Here is a 16,557-nt window from a genome sequence, read left to right on the forward strand (position 1 = left end):
CTATGTGTTGTAGAAAGTAAACAGACTGCTGGCTGAGTTAATTTTGTTATTTTGTCACCCGACGCCATCTGTCCGTCACACCTTATTTATTTCTCGCTTTGTGTAAGGAACTAAACATGTGTCTTCCTGTTTTTGATTAATTGATAAACAGATTCAATTAGACATATTTTATAAAGATTGATCATTTTTGCTTCATGATAGGCTGCATTATTATTATTATTTGTAATTGAGCTCAAATAGTAACTTTAAAATTAGCACACGAGCATACAACAAAAGGCTACTTGTAAAAAAGGAGCATGATGGAAAATGTGTTCTAGGTATTATTTATTATTTAACCCAAAGGTTATGCATTTAGGGATGTAAATTGCTTTTGCACTAATTTTTTTTTTGATTTGATCAATAATGTGAGTCTGTCACAGTAGTTTCAGCTGCTGGTTTTCACACAGTAGTGGATTAACTCAAGATTTACTATTAATAACATCAACTGAGATACTAAAATTTGTTCCAGGTTAGGAAAATGTAATTTAAGCATATTTGACAACATCTAGATGCATGTCTTTAGCTGTAGACTTTGGTAGATGTTTTGCTCCATACCTCAAGTGAAACCTGAACGTGTCATGTCAAAAGAGAGCGCTCCACTGATTTGCACTGCAATATGAGATGACACACTCACAGATTGCTCACAGTTGCATGATGTAAAGTATCACTTTCAAGATGTAATTCTGAAATATGGTTTTCTTTAAAAAAAAATGTGTCACCTCCCATGCAATCCTCAAGCTCTGGTGTTGAACTGAAAGTGAGATGGAGACTGTATCTTACAGCACTTTAAGGTTTTACTTAAGCTTCTTCTCTCTCTCTCTCTCTCTCTCATCTATCCATCTATGTGTGTGTGTGTGTGTGTGTGTGTGTATGTGGGGTGGCTGAAAGAGGGGCTTGCTCAGGGTGCCATTCAGACAAGAACCCTCACTGGCTATAAAGCAGCTGCATGCAATAGGTATTAAACCTCCTGATGTTATGCAAATGGGAATTTGACTTCATAATCATAATTATTCTGATGGTGTGTCTGAATTGTTCCCCTAGTTACAATAATGCTATCATGAATGTCTATTGTGAAAACAGAATTTGAACGGTTACTCTTACATATCTTGTGTTAAAAATATTATAAAGGGATTATCTCATACACAAAATAATTCAAATAAGCATTGTTTTTGTTGAAATGATAGAAATATCTCAGACTACAATAAATCACCTTTTAGGGTGGATGAACAGGCAGAACCTGTGGTAAAAGTGGGAAATGTGCAGAAAATGGAAATACATTGCTAATAAACTGCATGCTAACACAGCAGGTGAACGTCATTTTAGTATGAATTTAGGACCAAATAAAAATTTGATCTGAAAATAGTGTAAGAAAAGGAACTCAGAGATGCCATGACTAAATATATGGTAAACAAATGCTAATAAATGTTTAAAATATCAGGGGGTCTGGGGGTCTTACCAGATGATTAGAACATGTTACTGTTAGTGCTGCAGGAAGGAGCACAACAGGTTCTTAGCAGCAATATTTAGACCACATTTTTGACCAGTCCAAATTTGGGATTTTGCTATAAGTTTTAAACTGTTAATGTTACTGTATCTCTAGAGGAGAATCAGAGACAAACACTAAGCTTATTCTTCAGGCAACATATAGATATTGGGTCAAAATAATGTCTGTGAAAAATGTTTATTGAAAAAGCTTACAGTAATTGCTTGAAAGCCAAATTAACTTCAGGCACAACAGGGGAAATAGTTTAATTTATGACACTTGACATAAAAGCTATACATTAGACATGTGGGGAAGCAAGTGGTGGGGAGTTAAGTACACATTTTACTGTTAAGACAATTTGTCTCTGAATCTGTCTTTGTATTGAACTCTGTTCTTCTGAAATGTATATAGAGCAGCAACAAATGTAGAACAAAAAGGTTCAACAGTTTTGAAATAGCATTTGTACTATCCAATTTATTTAATGTTAGAGTGTTTAATAGTGTTTGTTGTTCTTATTTATATTTTAATTACGGTTCATTCTCTTCACAGTTTATTACATCAAATCCTCAAACTTGAATGTATTTTATTTGGAATTTAGAAGAACGTTGCGTACTATTGTGAAGCGGAAGGAAAAGTATACATGGTGTTCAATCCAAGTGTGAAACATGGTGGTGGCAGCATCATGCTGTTGGGATGCTTTTCTTCAGGATTGACAGAGGTGATGTCAAATTGGACAAAGCTAAATACATGACAATCCTGGAAGAAAAGTTGTTAGAGGCTGCAAAAGACATGACACTGGAGAAAAGGGTTACCTTTAAACAGAATAACAACCCTCAACATTCAGCAAAATGTTGTACAATGGTTCTACAAATAATTTACTGAGGGGATTTAAAGATAATGTGCACAGCAGTTTTCAGATTTTTACTTGTGCTACTTTGTGTTGGCCTACCAAATCAAATCCCAAAAAAACATACAGTACCACTACCGTCTCTCTAAGACAGTGTTTTGTTCATTAGTTACGAGGAAACATGTATTGTTAGATGTTGATTATGATACTAGACACCTGAGTTGTCTAATTATTGTATAATACACCGGTGTTTCAAGTTGATTTAATGTTCATCAGTGTTTTTTAGAATTCAGATCCCCATTGTTGATACATGCTAACATACTGTTGCATTCTGCCTTTACACAAAGCACAAAAATCGTTGAAAATGGTACAACAGAGGTAGAAAAATTAAACGTATAACAAAAGACTGCATCCTTACTTTTTCTCTTGCATGCATGCTTGAAGAGATACCTTGTACCAGATGTATCTAATCTTACTGCGTATATATGGTAATAAATAAAGTCAGATCATTGTGTTTCCTGATAAAGGCCTTGTCTGTACAAAGATGAAGCACATTTTTAAGCATCATCTTCTGTACTCGAGTAAAAAGGCTGTTATTTGTTATTTGTTTTCACATACTTCCACCTTGTCATATATTTTTACCACCTATTGTTCCATGAAATGAAGCCCATTTACAAATTATTCTCCTTCTGATTCGATAAATGTACCTGACAAACGGGTGAGACCCCTGAATGCCTTGTTTGAATAATTGAGCAGTACTCAATCAAACAGCATTAGGCAGCGGTGGCAGGCACAGTATCCGAAATAATTACCACCAGACAACAGACTACACATTAATGCTACCTCTGCGGGGATTCCTCATTTGAGAAAAACAGATTAGAACACCGCCACCTCCACCCCATGTCTCACATGCCATCATATGTACCACCCACAGAACGCTGCATAGGCCGCTTAGAGAGATCAGGAAGGATAGGGGAACACTCACAGCAGTGTGGAAGGCAGTGGGATGGTTGCCATTTATACATTCTGTCAGGACTGAATAAATCACAGCCAGACTACCAACAGCGCTGATGTATTTGACCATGCTTTCACAGCCTTTTAAATCTACAGCAGCCTATTAACAAGAAATTGCATGCAACAAGTAATTCACTTCCAATTTACGCAGACATGATTCGACATACTCCATGATAAAGCAACCAAATCATTGATTGAAAAAATAAAACCCTGAATGTTTGAGTAATTTCAGGTTATTGTGAAAGCTGGTAATATCTCAAACCATTTGCATGAACAGAATTTATCAAACAATATGAGAATTTCAGAAATATTTTGATTTAACTGCACATTTGAAAGATCTGGCCAGTATATTAACAGGCACATACACGCAGGACCCTTCCATGTTTTGTCATTTTGTTACAGCCACATACCTTAATGTATTTTGAGAAGATTTTATGCGCTAGACTATCACAAAATAGATAATTATAACATGGAAGGAAAATTATACATGGTTTTTTTATACATTTATTTAGTCCTCTTTATCCTGATACTGCTAAATAACCTAAATTTAATTAAGAACCTATGGAAAGATCTTATGACCTATGGAAGATGTTAAAATACATGAAGAACGGGCAACAATTCTCTAGATATCCCAAAAGACATGTAGCGGTAGTGTTAGTATTTACTTGTGGATGTTGATTATAAGCGCACACCACATTTTTTAGATTGTCAAAATTGTTGATAAACATGTTTAATTCCCCTTCAACTTCAAAATTATACACAACATTGTGTAGGTCTATCACATAGAATTCAGTTAAATTACATTAAAGTCAATGTTAAAAAGCTCAAGGGGGATCTCTCTCTCTCTGTACTTGTCAGAATTGTTCAAATGACAATTTGTTTTAGTTTTCAGTAACTTCTCTGCCTTTGTTTTTACAATTATTTTGCCCAATTATCTAGTTTTCAAGTTTCCCCTGTTTACATCTGAGTTTTAAAGCCTCCAGGGACAGGATTTACTGACGTATTGTCAACACAGGAACAGGGAATGTTGTTGTGTGTCTGGATGAGTGTAGCATTGCCTGCATGGAATGGGTCACTAAGCGTATAGTACAACATGACAGCCAACCAGGCATATGTCTTTGCCAAAGTAGTATTGCAACAGAGACTCATTTACTGCAGGCTGTGATTGACAGTTGGGCCAAAGGGCCACTGGCTGCTTCCTGATTTCCTTTTCACTAGAGGTGTCCTCTGGGACATGGAATTTATGCTACAGTATATCAGCAGAACAGCTTATGGCAGTAATGAGGATGAAAAGCAGACTGAGCACCTTGCAAGTTTATGCTGCTCTGAGTTTTACAAACTATCACCTACAGTGAGATATAATTAATCTCTCCAGTTTTCATTAATTCCTCATACACTAAAGTGGAAATGACAGTCTGAAGCTATTTTTTTATGCACAAGTTGATAGCTCTTTGACGAGGAAAGGTAAAGAGCATTGATATTTTATTTTTGTGGCTGTGACTGCTGTCATACACTGCTCTTTATTATTTAAAATGGGCCTACAGCAAGGCTTTTCACAAAAAAAACATGTCATAAGCTATTAATGCAAAGAGGTAACAACTCATTGCAGGATCCAAATTACAATCTCTATTTTTAAACCTAATCCCAATGATGCCGTACAGTGCAGTCTTTCCTGTAGCTACTCAAAGCAGCCGCGGCTTTTAAACAGATATTTGTTTAACAGTTCTGACAGCATTATAGAGCTTTGAAGCTTTTGCATTTTAACTTCACTTTAACTACCTCATACATTTGGTCAGAATGCATACTCTTGGTTTTTGCTGTAATTGTTTGACAATACATTTATTATGTCTTTGAGTACTGAAAATAAGATGTAGATATTATTAGATAAATGGAAATGTTGACATGAGAATGATAAATCTGCTCGAAATGGAATTCTAATGAACTCAGATAAAAATGGAATACTGTCAAATTTCAGCCAGTGCAGGCTTGATTTTGGGATCTTTTTTCTTTATAATGTAGTCATTGGCCTCTTTACAGATAGTGCTGATACCTTTACAGAGAGCAATCCTGGAGTTTCAATATGTTTTTCAAAACAGCTGCTACAACTGTGCAGGAACATGTCTGTGAAATGTGTTACTATCAGTGAGATATTTTGAAATGCGTGCACCCTTGCCTCTGAACGAGGCCGTGCACCTGTTCTCTTGCTATTTCATGAGTCTTTATAAAGGCCTGTATGATCCAGCTGACATCCCTAGTCACTTGTAATTTTTTTTCAACACAGTGTGTTGCAAATGTGTTTTCAGGAGCGCAAGGTCTGATGCTGTGCCTGCTGCAAAAGGACTGGCTCATTTCTAACTGCTTTCTCTTTTCAAGGTTTCATCTGAAAAACAGATGTAACCAAACTACTGATTTTAATGGAACAACTAATACTTCTTTCAATCTCAGTGAGAAATTTGCTGTATTTCTATTCTCGACAGCCTTCAATTTGTAGCCCACAGTGAACCTTCTCATACCCCACTGTTGATGCTGACATATAAGATTTTAAAACATCAAAGGCTTGGACTGTGGCTCAGCTCATAAATGTTTTCACTGACCACAAGCCGCTTATGTTTACCAAAGGAGAGATTACATGCAAGGTTTTTTACTCATACTCCTCACATGATCATCCAATGCTACTCTTAACCAGAACAGTTTTTTTCTTTTTTCCTAATCCTCTGAGGCGGCCAATGGAATGATTCCTTTCTTTTTTTTTACAAAGTCACAGTCACACTTATTGGCATGATATGAATTAATTTCAACAGAAGCACTGTTTTCAGTTATACTTTTACTCACATATTTTTAAGATTCATTTTAAGTTGGCATATCAGTTCAATAATTTGTTAGTCAGAAATTACTGTTCTCCGGATGTATAAAAAATACTATAGAGACCTTTTTTCTCTATAGCCATCAAGCCTAGCAGCCTGTCACTAGGCTAGATAAGAACCAATGTCTATCTTGACACAATGCCCTTTGGAGGATACTTTGGGGGCTTGAACAACTGCAGCAGGGAGTGGCATCATCAGGGTCACCAAGTCTCTATCCACATGCCAAGTAGTTGTACATGAGGCATGCCAGGAACAAGCATTTTTTTGTCCTACTGTCACAAATATAAACATGCAAAGTTTGCTTCGTGTTGCTGGGACTTTAACTGAGTGTGTACTTTTGTCACTTGAGAGTAATACTGTGCCACACTGTTCCCTATCTTCTCATAAATCCTGGTGCATTGAAAAACAGGTGTTATGCAGGTCTAAACATGAGGAAGTGGGGTGAATTTTTTTGTGACATTGGTTCTTGCTATATATAAGTATGCGTGTTGCTTTTGCTGCACTCCTGTTTCTGAATAATGCGTGTGTGTATTGAGATTAAAGGTGTTCTACTGCATTTGAACTGGATATACTACATTTGCTGTGGCATTACCTCTGCCTCCCTCTCTCTGTCCAGTCAAATTAAAGGGTCAGCTGACCACCCAAGAATAAAATATAACTGCTCTAAAGGTGCTTCCATATGGTCAGATAATTATATGTCAAATTAATTAGAAAGTAAGTCATGCTATCAATTTCACTTTCAAGCATCCAGCATGCCAAGGTAAGGGAGGTATCTACATTGAGTAGTGTGAGCTTAGGTAATGTTCTTAGTGGGTTTTCCTGCAATTTAACTAGCAGTCATGCAAATTCTATCCAAGTGGTGCAGCACACGTGGTCTATGAGTGCTGCAGTGCATGAGTTGGAATTTTTCAACATATCTAAAAAAATCCATGGTGATGCCGGGCATTTTCTTATGGCATTTTGTCTCCCTATGCTATTGAAATAGTGGGAGGAGAGATTAAGATTCAGTTTTTTTGGCAAACAACACTCCAGATGGGTCTGACGCTACATTACAAAGGGTCAATATGTGGAAATGCCCTCATGCCCTCTTTTAATTATGGCAGAGGATCTGTGAGACTGTAGGGCATTTTCTCTTCCATAGGCAGTGGCAACCTTACGTGGGTGTGTGACATAATCTCTTTAAAATACCAGACGGTAATAAAGAAAAATCTAAAGGACTTGTCTTTTTTGCTATTAGCAGATGAACTACTGATTTAGAGAAACATAAAGTAACTTTCTACACTTGGATTAGTAAAGCGAAGTCATAAGTTTCTAAGGTTGACACTGCAAATGTATTCAATCAAACTTGTCATTGACTGAAATATTTTGGATTGGGCAGATGAACAAGTGCTGACATTGTTCAAGATGACAACATTCAGAGCTTATGTTTTTTTTTTTTTCGTTTACACTGTCTAATATAAACTATGTGCACTTGCTACTAATGTAGATGAATTTAGAAGTTTTATGTGTGATCTACCTCTTATTGTATGTTTTTGCTATGATTTTTTTTTTCTTTTTTTTTTGTTGTTTTTTTAGCTTACCTTACACTCTACATAAGAATGTTTCACACTATAAAATCTACAAACAGAGTAACCAGTATTTAAACTTTGTCATACTTAGAGTTCTCAAACTCATGACCTGAGAGGGAAAATAGTAGTGGTGAAGACAGATAGATTACTAAGGTTCCTGTCCTTTCTTTTGCCCTTTATTTAGAAAGTTGTGAAGTATTTACTAAAGAAACAATAGTTTAGTTCAAAAGTAACTTTATGATTTCCAAAGTTATGAAAATACAAATATTAAAACAAATGACACATCATTAAAGTTATTTTGTATTTTTGTGTTTTTGTTCCTAGTGTTGCGTGACGACTTTCGTCAGAACCCGCAGGATGTGGTGGTGGCAGTTGGGGAAACTGCAAGCTTTGAGTGTCAGCCCCCACGTGGGCATCCTGAACCAACTATATTCTGGAGAAAAGATAAAACCCGACTGGACCTCAAAGATGACAGGATCACGGTGGGCTATTTTTCAGAATAGGATAAAGTAATAACAAATAATATTTTCTGTGTAGCAAGCATCATAAGAAAATATATGACAATTAAATTTATCTTTTCTGTTTTATAATGAATAATTCCATGTTAACCTTACATTTATACTAACAATGTGTTGCAGTTTACCAGAATTTGTTTTGAACTAGCTCATTGCGTTGTCCTCTTCAGGTTCGAGGAGGAAAGTTGACCATTTCAAACACTAGGAAGAGTGATTCTGGGATCTATGTGTGTGTTGCCTCTAACATGGTTGGAGAAAGGGAAAGTGAAAAGGCACAACTTTCAGTATTTGGTAGGAATATTCCAATATTTTTTCAATATTAAAAGAATATTGAAAATGCTGCAGGAATTATCACTGGCTCTCAAAACAGAAACAATATTTAACACCTTGGCATAATTAACACTTATGCTGTGTGCAAAACTCATTTAGAAAGACCAGCATTTCTGCAACGTCCAGCGAACCAGGTGGTTCTAGTTGATGAGAGTGTAGAGTTCAGATGTCAGGTCCATGGTGACCCACCGCCTGCTCTACGCTGGAAAAAGGAGGATGTGGATGTTCCTCGTGGCAGGTGAGGGCTGCGAGTGAATGTGTGTAGTTCATAGTAAGCATGCATGTCACTGTCTGTACTGCTGCCATGAAAAAAATAATAGATAAACACTACATGTTAGTACAGTTAAAGCATGATACTTCAACTTCAGGATTATAAAATGCATGCCAAAAATATGAATTAGCTGCAAAGAATAAAAATGTCTTGTTCTGCTGAAATTGCACATGAAAGTTGTAGAAAAGTACTGCTCTACCTATGTCTAGGGTGTGATGTTTGAATGCTTGCGTAATCCTAACCACATGAGGCCTCTACAGCACAGCATGATGCAATCCAATGCAAGAACACAAACAACAGACATCAGAATTTACCACAATCTGCACTTAACACCCTTCTAGATGGATTGGATATTAATAATTTCAACTATACTGGACTTTGTGGGGTTAATCTATCAGATAAGTCAACATTAAATGCATTGACCAGCCATAACATTATGACTACCCACTGCTGAGAATAGTTCTCTCCGAAACATTACTGATTATTTAAGGTGTGTACCTTGCTGCAATCAGAAAGTATCTGTCTGGTTTTAGAAAATCAGTAGCAAATTCTGCCAAGAAATAATGATAGAAATTGATTTTTCAACTTAACCGGAGTTATGAGTGTGTTTGAACCATCAACACCTCTTGTATTATTACAGTTCATATTAATCCTATCCCACTCAAACTATCCTGCAAACACAAATGGAAAATAAGTCTTGTATTCTTTGAACTATGTAAGTTGTGATCATAAGAAACTTGCCAAACCCTTTCAGTCAGTGTCAAAAAACATTCAGTCATTGACTCCTATTTTTTATCATTCATTGTGTTGGAAGTCTGAGGTTTTAGGAAACCAGATTCAACAAAGAGGGGGCTCAGAAATGTGTCAGAGAATAGTGCACAACCAGAATAGCCTGGTCCCTCCTCCTCACACGGGCAACCAGCTTGGTCACGTACAGCTGTGGGACAGCTGCCAACATGTCCATGTCCAACAAGTTCCTTGACAGATAAATGTTTCAAGCTCAAAAGCATAAAACTGAGTAACTTTGCTGTACTTATTTCAGCTTTTCCTGAGATTTACTGAAGTCTTGCACCCTGTTTAAAAGTGGTGACATATAAGGATCCCATATGCCTCCATGAAGTATAGTTTTCATTTAATTACGCACTTACATCTTCAGCATTTCCTCTGACCTTACTAATACTGAAAATAGTTAACTGCTAAGTCTTGTTACTCCAGCAACAACTTCAACACAGATACATGATTTTTGTTTCTGAGTATTAGAGGGATTGCTATGATAAATACGCTTAATTCTTCACCTATTTTTGTTTTAAAGTAGGATCTCCATCTGATCAATTGAATCCTTGCAGTGTAAATGTGTTAACCTTTAATCTTGTCACTGAAATCATCATGTAAAACAAAGGTTGCTGGTGCATAAACACATGCTTGTTCTACTTCCTTCATTTTTTTTTAACCAGTTTAATACTGTATATTAATTTAGAAAGGCTGTTACATGTTGTAACTTTAACTCACGTGCGGCCAAAGTTTTCACTTGATCATTTACAAAAATCATTGATGGCTGAAACAAATGCAGGATCAGTTGTTATTGGCAAACATCTTAGTGCATTACTGCCACAATCTCATATTTCTGTAAGCAGCACTACAGTAGTTAGATACATTATTTACATTTTTACAGCTTGATAACATTTGTTATTTGAAAACCAGTGCCGGCAATCCCAAACCAGCAGTATGAGTCAGAGTGATCTCAGTTTAGAGAACCAGGAAAGGGTCTAACTGCAGCTAATAACAGGGTGCATTCAGGGTTGAATTTCCACCATCTAAAACAACTCAAGCCCAAGCTTTCCAAGCACGTCAACTGAAAGATAAGTCAATATATTTATACCGTGTAACTTTGGGATTACAGTTTTTTACACTGTATTATTTTCTCAGACAAATAACATTAGTATTTGCTCCACAGCCTGTAATGAATGATACAATGAAAATATATTTCCACTGACCAGTACAGTAGGTTACTTTAACATCTTTTCATCTAAATGAGATGTAAAATATCCTAATATCTACCCCCTAACCTCAAGTCACAGGGGATTTGTTGTGGAAATATACTTGTATTAGACAAATACAGGTCCTTCTCAAAATATTAGCATATTGTGATAAAGTTAATTATTTTCCATAATGTCATGATGAAAATTTAACATTCATATATTTTAGATTCATTGCACACTAACTGAAATATTTCAGGTCTTTTATTGTCTTAATACGGATGATTTTGGCATACAGCTCATGAAAACCCAAAATTCCTATCTCACAAAATTAGCATATCATTAAAAGGGTCTCTAAACGAGCTATGAACCTGATCATCTGAATCAACGAGTTAACTCTAAACACCTGCAAAGGATTCCTGAGGCCTTTAAAACTCCCAGCCTGGTTCATCACTCAAAACCCCAATCATGGGTAAGACTGCCGACCTGACTGCTGTCCAGAAGGCCACTATTGACACCCTCAAGCAAGAGGGTAAGACACAGAAAGAAATTTCGGAACGAATAGGCAGTTCCCAGAGTGCTGTATCAAGGCACCTCAGTGGGAAGTCTGTGAGAAGGAAAAGGTGTGGCAGAAAACGCTGCACAACGAGAAGAGGTGACCAGACCCTGAGGAAGATTGTGGAGAAGGGCCGATTCCAGAACTTGGGGGACCTGCGGAAGCAGTGGACTGAGTCTGGAGTAGAAACCGAGCCACCGTGCACAGGCGTGTGCAGGAAATGGGCTACAGGTGCCGCATTCCCCAGGTCAAGCCACTTTTGAACCAGAAACAGCAGCAGAAGCGCCTGACCTGGGCTACAGAGAGGCAGCACTGGACTGTTGCTCAGTGGTCCAAAGTACTTTTTTCAGATGAAAGCAAATTCTGCATGTCATTCGGAAATCAAGGTGCCAGAGTCTGGAGGAAGACTGGGGAGAAGGAAATGCCAAATGCCAGAAGTCCAGTGTCAAGTACCCACAGTCAGTGATGGTCTGGGGTGCCGTGTCAGCTGCTGGTGTTGGTCCACTGTGTTTTATCAAGGGCAGGGTCAATGCAGCTAGCTATCAGGAGATTTTGGAGCACTTCATGCTTCCATCTGCTGAAAAGCTTTATGGAGATGAAGATTTAATTTTTCGGCACGACCTGGCACCTGCTCACAGTGCCAAAACCACTGGTAAATGGTTTACTGACCATGGTATCACTGTGCTCAATTGGCCTGCCAACTCTCCTGACCTGAACCCCATAGAGAATCTGTGGGATATTGTGAAGAGAACGTTGAGAGACTCAAGACCCAACACTCTGGATGAGCTAAAGGCCGCTATCGAAGCATCCTGGGCCTCCATAAGACCTCAGCAGTGCCACAGACTGATTGCCTCCATGCCACGCCGCATTGAAGCAGTCATTTCTGCAAAAGGATTCCCGACCAAGTATTGAGTGCCTAACTGTACATGATTATTTGAAAGTTGACGTTTTTTGTATTAAAAACACTTTTCTTTTATTGGTCGGATGAAATATGCTAATTTTGTGAGATAGGAACTTTGGGTTTTCATGAGCTGTATGCCAAAATCATCCGTATTAAGACAATAAAAGACCTGAAATATTTCAGTTAGGGTGCAATGAATCTAAAATATATGAATGTTAAATTTTCATCATGACATTATGGAAAATAATGAACTTTATCACAATATGCTAATATTTTGAGAAGGACCTGTGGGTGGACAAGTGTTGTTCTCTTGAGAGGATCGTCAAACATAAAGCATTAACTCAAACTGCTATAAGTTTTAAATTGGTGTAGTTTTATACATTATAAATTGCTCTTTTGTGGGTCTCTTTTCAGCATAGCCATGTTGACTCATTAGTGAGAATTTCACAAATTCTCTAAATTGATATTCCTCTAATGATTGCCTGCTGTTGGTAAGTCACTGAATGCTTACTGCTAAAACACACAAGCTGACTTCATTTTCTAATTTGTTATTTTTTTGCTTAACTGGATTAAGATGTGTGTTTAAAGGCCATTAAACATGTTGTAAATATATTTAATTTGATGGCAGGTGCTCTATCATGCTAAAAAAAAAAACAATCCATCAGATTATACAGATTTTGTGGACCAAATAAATCTTTAAGACATTAATTTCTGGCTATCCCTTCTGACCCATTATTAACCTTCAGTGAAATGCAAGCATTTATCATCAAATACATGATAGTTCATTTCACAAAGCATAGCGCTGGTTGCTCTGGTGCTGTGTTAATAATTTTAAGTTTGTTTAGTTTTTTTTTTACACCCCTAAGACAATCTGTTTATGGTTTAAACCATCACGGCCGTTTAATTTTTTTATTCTACTTTCCAAATATTAACTTTAATAACAGAATGGCCACATGCTCCCACCAGCTGCTGGGGTGTCATTGTAACAGGATGGCCAATGTATTTCATTGGACCAGTTATTGGTCGTGATGTTATGGCTGATATGTTTATGGCTACTCAACGCTCTGTCTTGCAACCTGCCTACCTACCTAGGTTGTGCCTTCTATCTAAGAATCCACTGACTGTAAAATATGTCCTACTTTTAAAAATACTTTGCCTCACTTCCCTCCTTTCACTTCTTTCATTGTTTTCCAAAACCTACCAGACCCCTGGGAAATAAGTATCTGGGTCAGAGATTCGTTGTGAATGAGTCCTCACTAGACTCTGGAAAGACCTCCACAACCACCCCCGCCCCTATCCCCCCATCGATATTCTGCTCACACCCTTTGCAACATCTTTTTCGAATGTGACTTTTTCTCACCCGTCGTAGCATTTCTCTGCCTGACTTGTCTTCCATCTTTGAATCAGTATGGCTGGCTAGACAATTTCACAAGATTTATCATGCCAAAAGGGACCCAAGAGAGGGAGACCTAACTTCTTGCTCTACTCATTTCGACTGTAGACCCTCCAAGGCACTTATCTAAACTCAGCTGGCTGAGATGGTTCTCTCACTCTCACTGATCTGCCGCCGCCTTACATTTGCTTCACTGATGGATACACTCAGATGCAGGGAACATCTCTATGAATTAGTCATGTTTTACTGCTAGGCCCAATCATCAAATTCAGTTTGCTAGACTGTGCCACTCCCTTACTCTCAGACTGTTTGTCTATTTCTCCCTCTCTTGTCCTTTCCTTTCCTCTCTCTCTCTATCGCTCTCTCTCTCTGTCGCTGACACACACACTCTTATGAACTATACAACAACTCACACCACAGTGTGGGCTGTGCGTCTATGAATATTGAAATAGTGGAACAATCAGGGTTCTAGCTGAAAGCTCCTTTCATTTTTATGTGCCTTCATCTCTGAGTTTAATTGCTCGTCTTTCATCCCACCATAGCTATTGCCTGAGAAAGTCTGTTGTTATTCTATCAAAAATGACACTTCCTTTTTAAAGCTTCCATGCAAAACATCACACACACATGTTTACACACCAATCACTTAGTTGTAGAGTTTGTTTTGGTTATTTACTTCACAGAAATAAGTTTTTCATTTGCATATACAAGTACATGCTTTTGAACTTTCATTTGTATTACTCCTGTAATGTTTCTCTCCTAACTCCATTTCTCCAGGTATGACATCAGATATGAAAGAGAGGACTTCCTTCTGAGAATTAAAAAGGCATCAGTCAGCGATCAAGGGACGTTCACGTGCATAGCAGAGAATCGTGTAGGTAAAGCGGAGGCCTCTGCCTACCTGACCGTCAGAGGTGGGTAACTGCTAGTGGTCTCACGTGTGGCAAAGCATATAACCATTCTGTAGACATTATTACCATATCTCAATTATATTTAACTGAATTATATAATCAAAACTTTAATTTATGTAGTTCATAGGGTCAAATGTGCAGGTACAATATTATTGTGCTCTAGATTTAAAATATGTTGCCTCAATTTAGGGGTCAGAAAACATCTTAGTCTGCCACAACCTTGCAGTAAGCAATGTGCCTCTATGTGCTTATAATAGTGAAATAGCATAGATCGATTCAAGTGTACTTGGATGTCTTTTTTTATATTTTAAGATTATGTTGAGAAAAGGGCCAACTTCTAATATTTCTAATTTATTTTAATTTAATTCCAGGTCATTTCCATGGAAGGCTTCTAAGTTTGAAAATCCCTGTAATTTTGCAGCACATCATCATACATAGTGTATATCATAGATTGTATGTCAACAATTCATTTGAAAATGTATCAGGGATTTCCAGTATGAAGGTACATCAAGGCTGTAAAAGTTTATAGTTTAAAAACTTAAATTATTCATCATTCAGTCTACTCTATAAAAAGTAGAATGGAAATTATTTGGTGCAATAATAACTTGAAAACAAATTTAGAAGATGTTTATGCTACATTTCTTCTGCATTTCAAAAAATATATACATTTTATTGTGGACATTATTATAACTGTAATATTTAAAATATATTTAAGCAGAAGACAGCATTTTATTCTGTGAATATAGTGATACATTGAAACCATGGTATTTTTACCATGACAATCCCATACCAGCTCAACTATAATTATTGATCATTTCTATTTAGTTGGTTTGATTTTATGAATTGGTTTTAAAACTTCTCCTTCTTTAGGTCCGCATCACATGTTGTATATCTGTTTGTCAAACAGATCTTTCACCTGCCTAAATGTATTTTTTGGATTGAATTTGGGGTTTTGTGCCAATGGTTTTCTGTATCGATATGAGGGTTAGGATCCATGCCATCCCCTGCTTTGGTGACTGAGAGTTACCCTTCTTGTCCCTAAGCTTCATGGATGGAAACCCAGCTCCATTTCATTCATTTCTGATTTTCATTTCTTTCTTTTCCTGTCCCTCTGTTCTGCTCCTCTGCTCTCCTTCTCTCTGTGTTGCGTGTTAATGTCACCCACACTATTGTTGTGTCACCAGCTCGCCCCGTTGGTAAGTAAGAGGTGATCCCATTGTGCATGCACTTATTTTTTTCTTTTTTTTTTTTTGTTTTCCAATCACAGACATGTTCAGTATGTATGAGCTCTTGTCGCATTCCACAAGCACAATCATCAGATATTTTTCAGACATGCATATCTGCTATCTATCAACCTCTGACTTTCACTGGAAAACACCCAGTGCATGAACTCCTGTAGCTTGCAGGTTCACATTTAGTACACATAAATGTACTTATGATACAGTAGAACAATAGTAAAAGTCTGCTAGAATACATTGCCTTTTTATGTTTTTACATTCATTTTCAAACTCAGAGGCACCTCAGTTTGTGGTGCGACCCAGGGACCAGATTGTGGCTCAGGGACGGACAGCTACCTTTCCCTGTGAGACCAGAGGCAAGCCTCAGCCAACAGTCTTCTGGCAAAGAGAGGGCAGCAAGGTGAGCACATTGTAAAGGTTGTGACTCAAATCACACTTAAGTTGCAGAAACAAAGACTTCATACTTGAATTAGACTCATGTGACTCATGGTGGGACACAGGGTTCCTACATTTTTTTTTTAACTCTGGTGGAAAAATATAGATTATCCAATCACTGTTACGGTAAGAATTACTGAGTGAGGTTATAATCTTGTGCATGGGTGTCGCTCAGTTCTTTTATACTCAAGGAGTGACAATATTTACAAGACAGACTGT

General features: G+C 37.4%; 1 protein-coding gene across 1 annotated transcript in view; it reads left to right on the forward strand.

The window, feature by feature from the left end:
• Positions 1 to 16,557, forward strand: part of LOC124876153 (roundabout homolog 2-like) — a 166,683-nt gene that overhangs the window by 78,546 nt on the left and 71,580 nt on the right. Inside the window, exons 3-8 of the mRNA XM_047378688.1 lie at positions 8,140 to 8,297; positions 8,501 to 8,621; positions 8,760 to 8,898; positions 14,532 to 14,668; positions 15,850 to 15,861; positions 16,179 to 16,303. Coding sequence (XP_047234644.1) covers positions 8,140 to 8,297; positions 8,501 to 8,621; positions 8,760 to 8,898; positions 14,532 to 14,668; positions 15,850 to 15,861; positions 16,179 to 16,303 — 692 coding nt within the window. The remainder of the gene's footprint in view (positions 1 to 8,139; positions 8,298 to 8,500; positions 8,622 to 8,759; positions 8,899 to 14,531; positions 14,669 to 15,849; positions 15,862 to 16,178; positions 16,304 to 16,557) is intronic.

Source organism: Girardinichthys multiradiatus, chromosome 11 (genome assembly GCF_021462225.1).
Source record: "Girardinichthys multiradiatus isolate DD_20200921_A chromosome 11, DD_fGirMul_XY1, whole genome shotgun sequence".
Lineage (NCBI taxonomy): Eukaryota > Metazoa > Chordata > Actinopteri > Cyprinodontiformes > Goodeidae > Girardinichthys > Girardinichthys multiradiatus.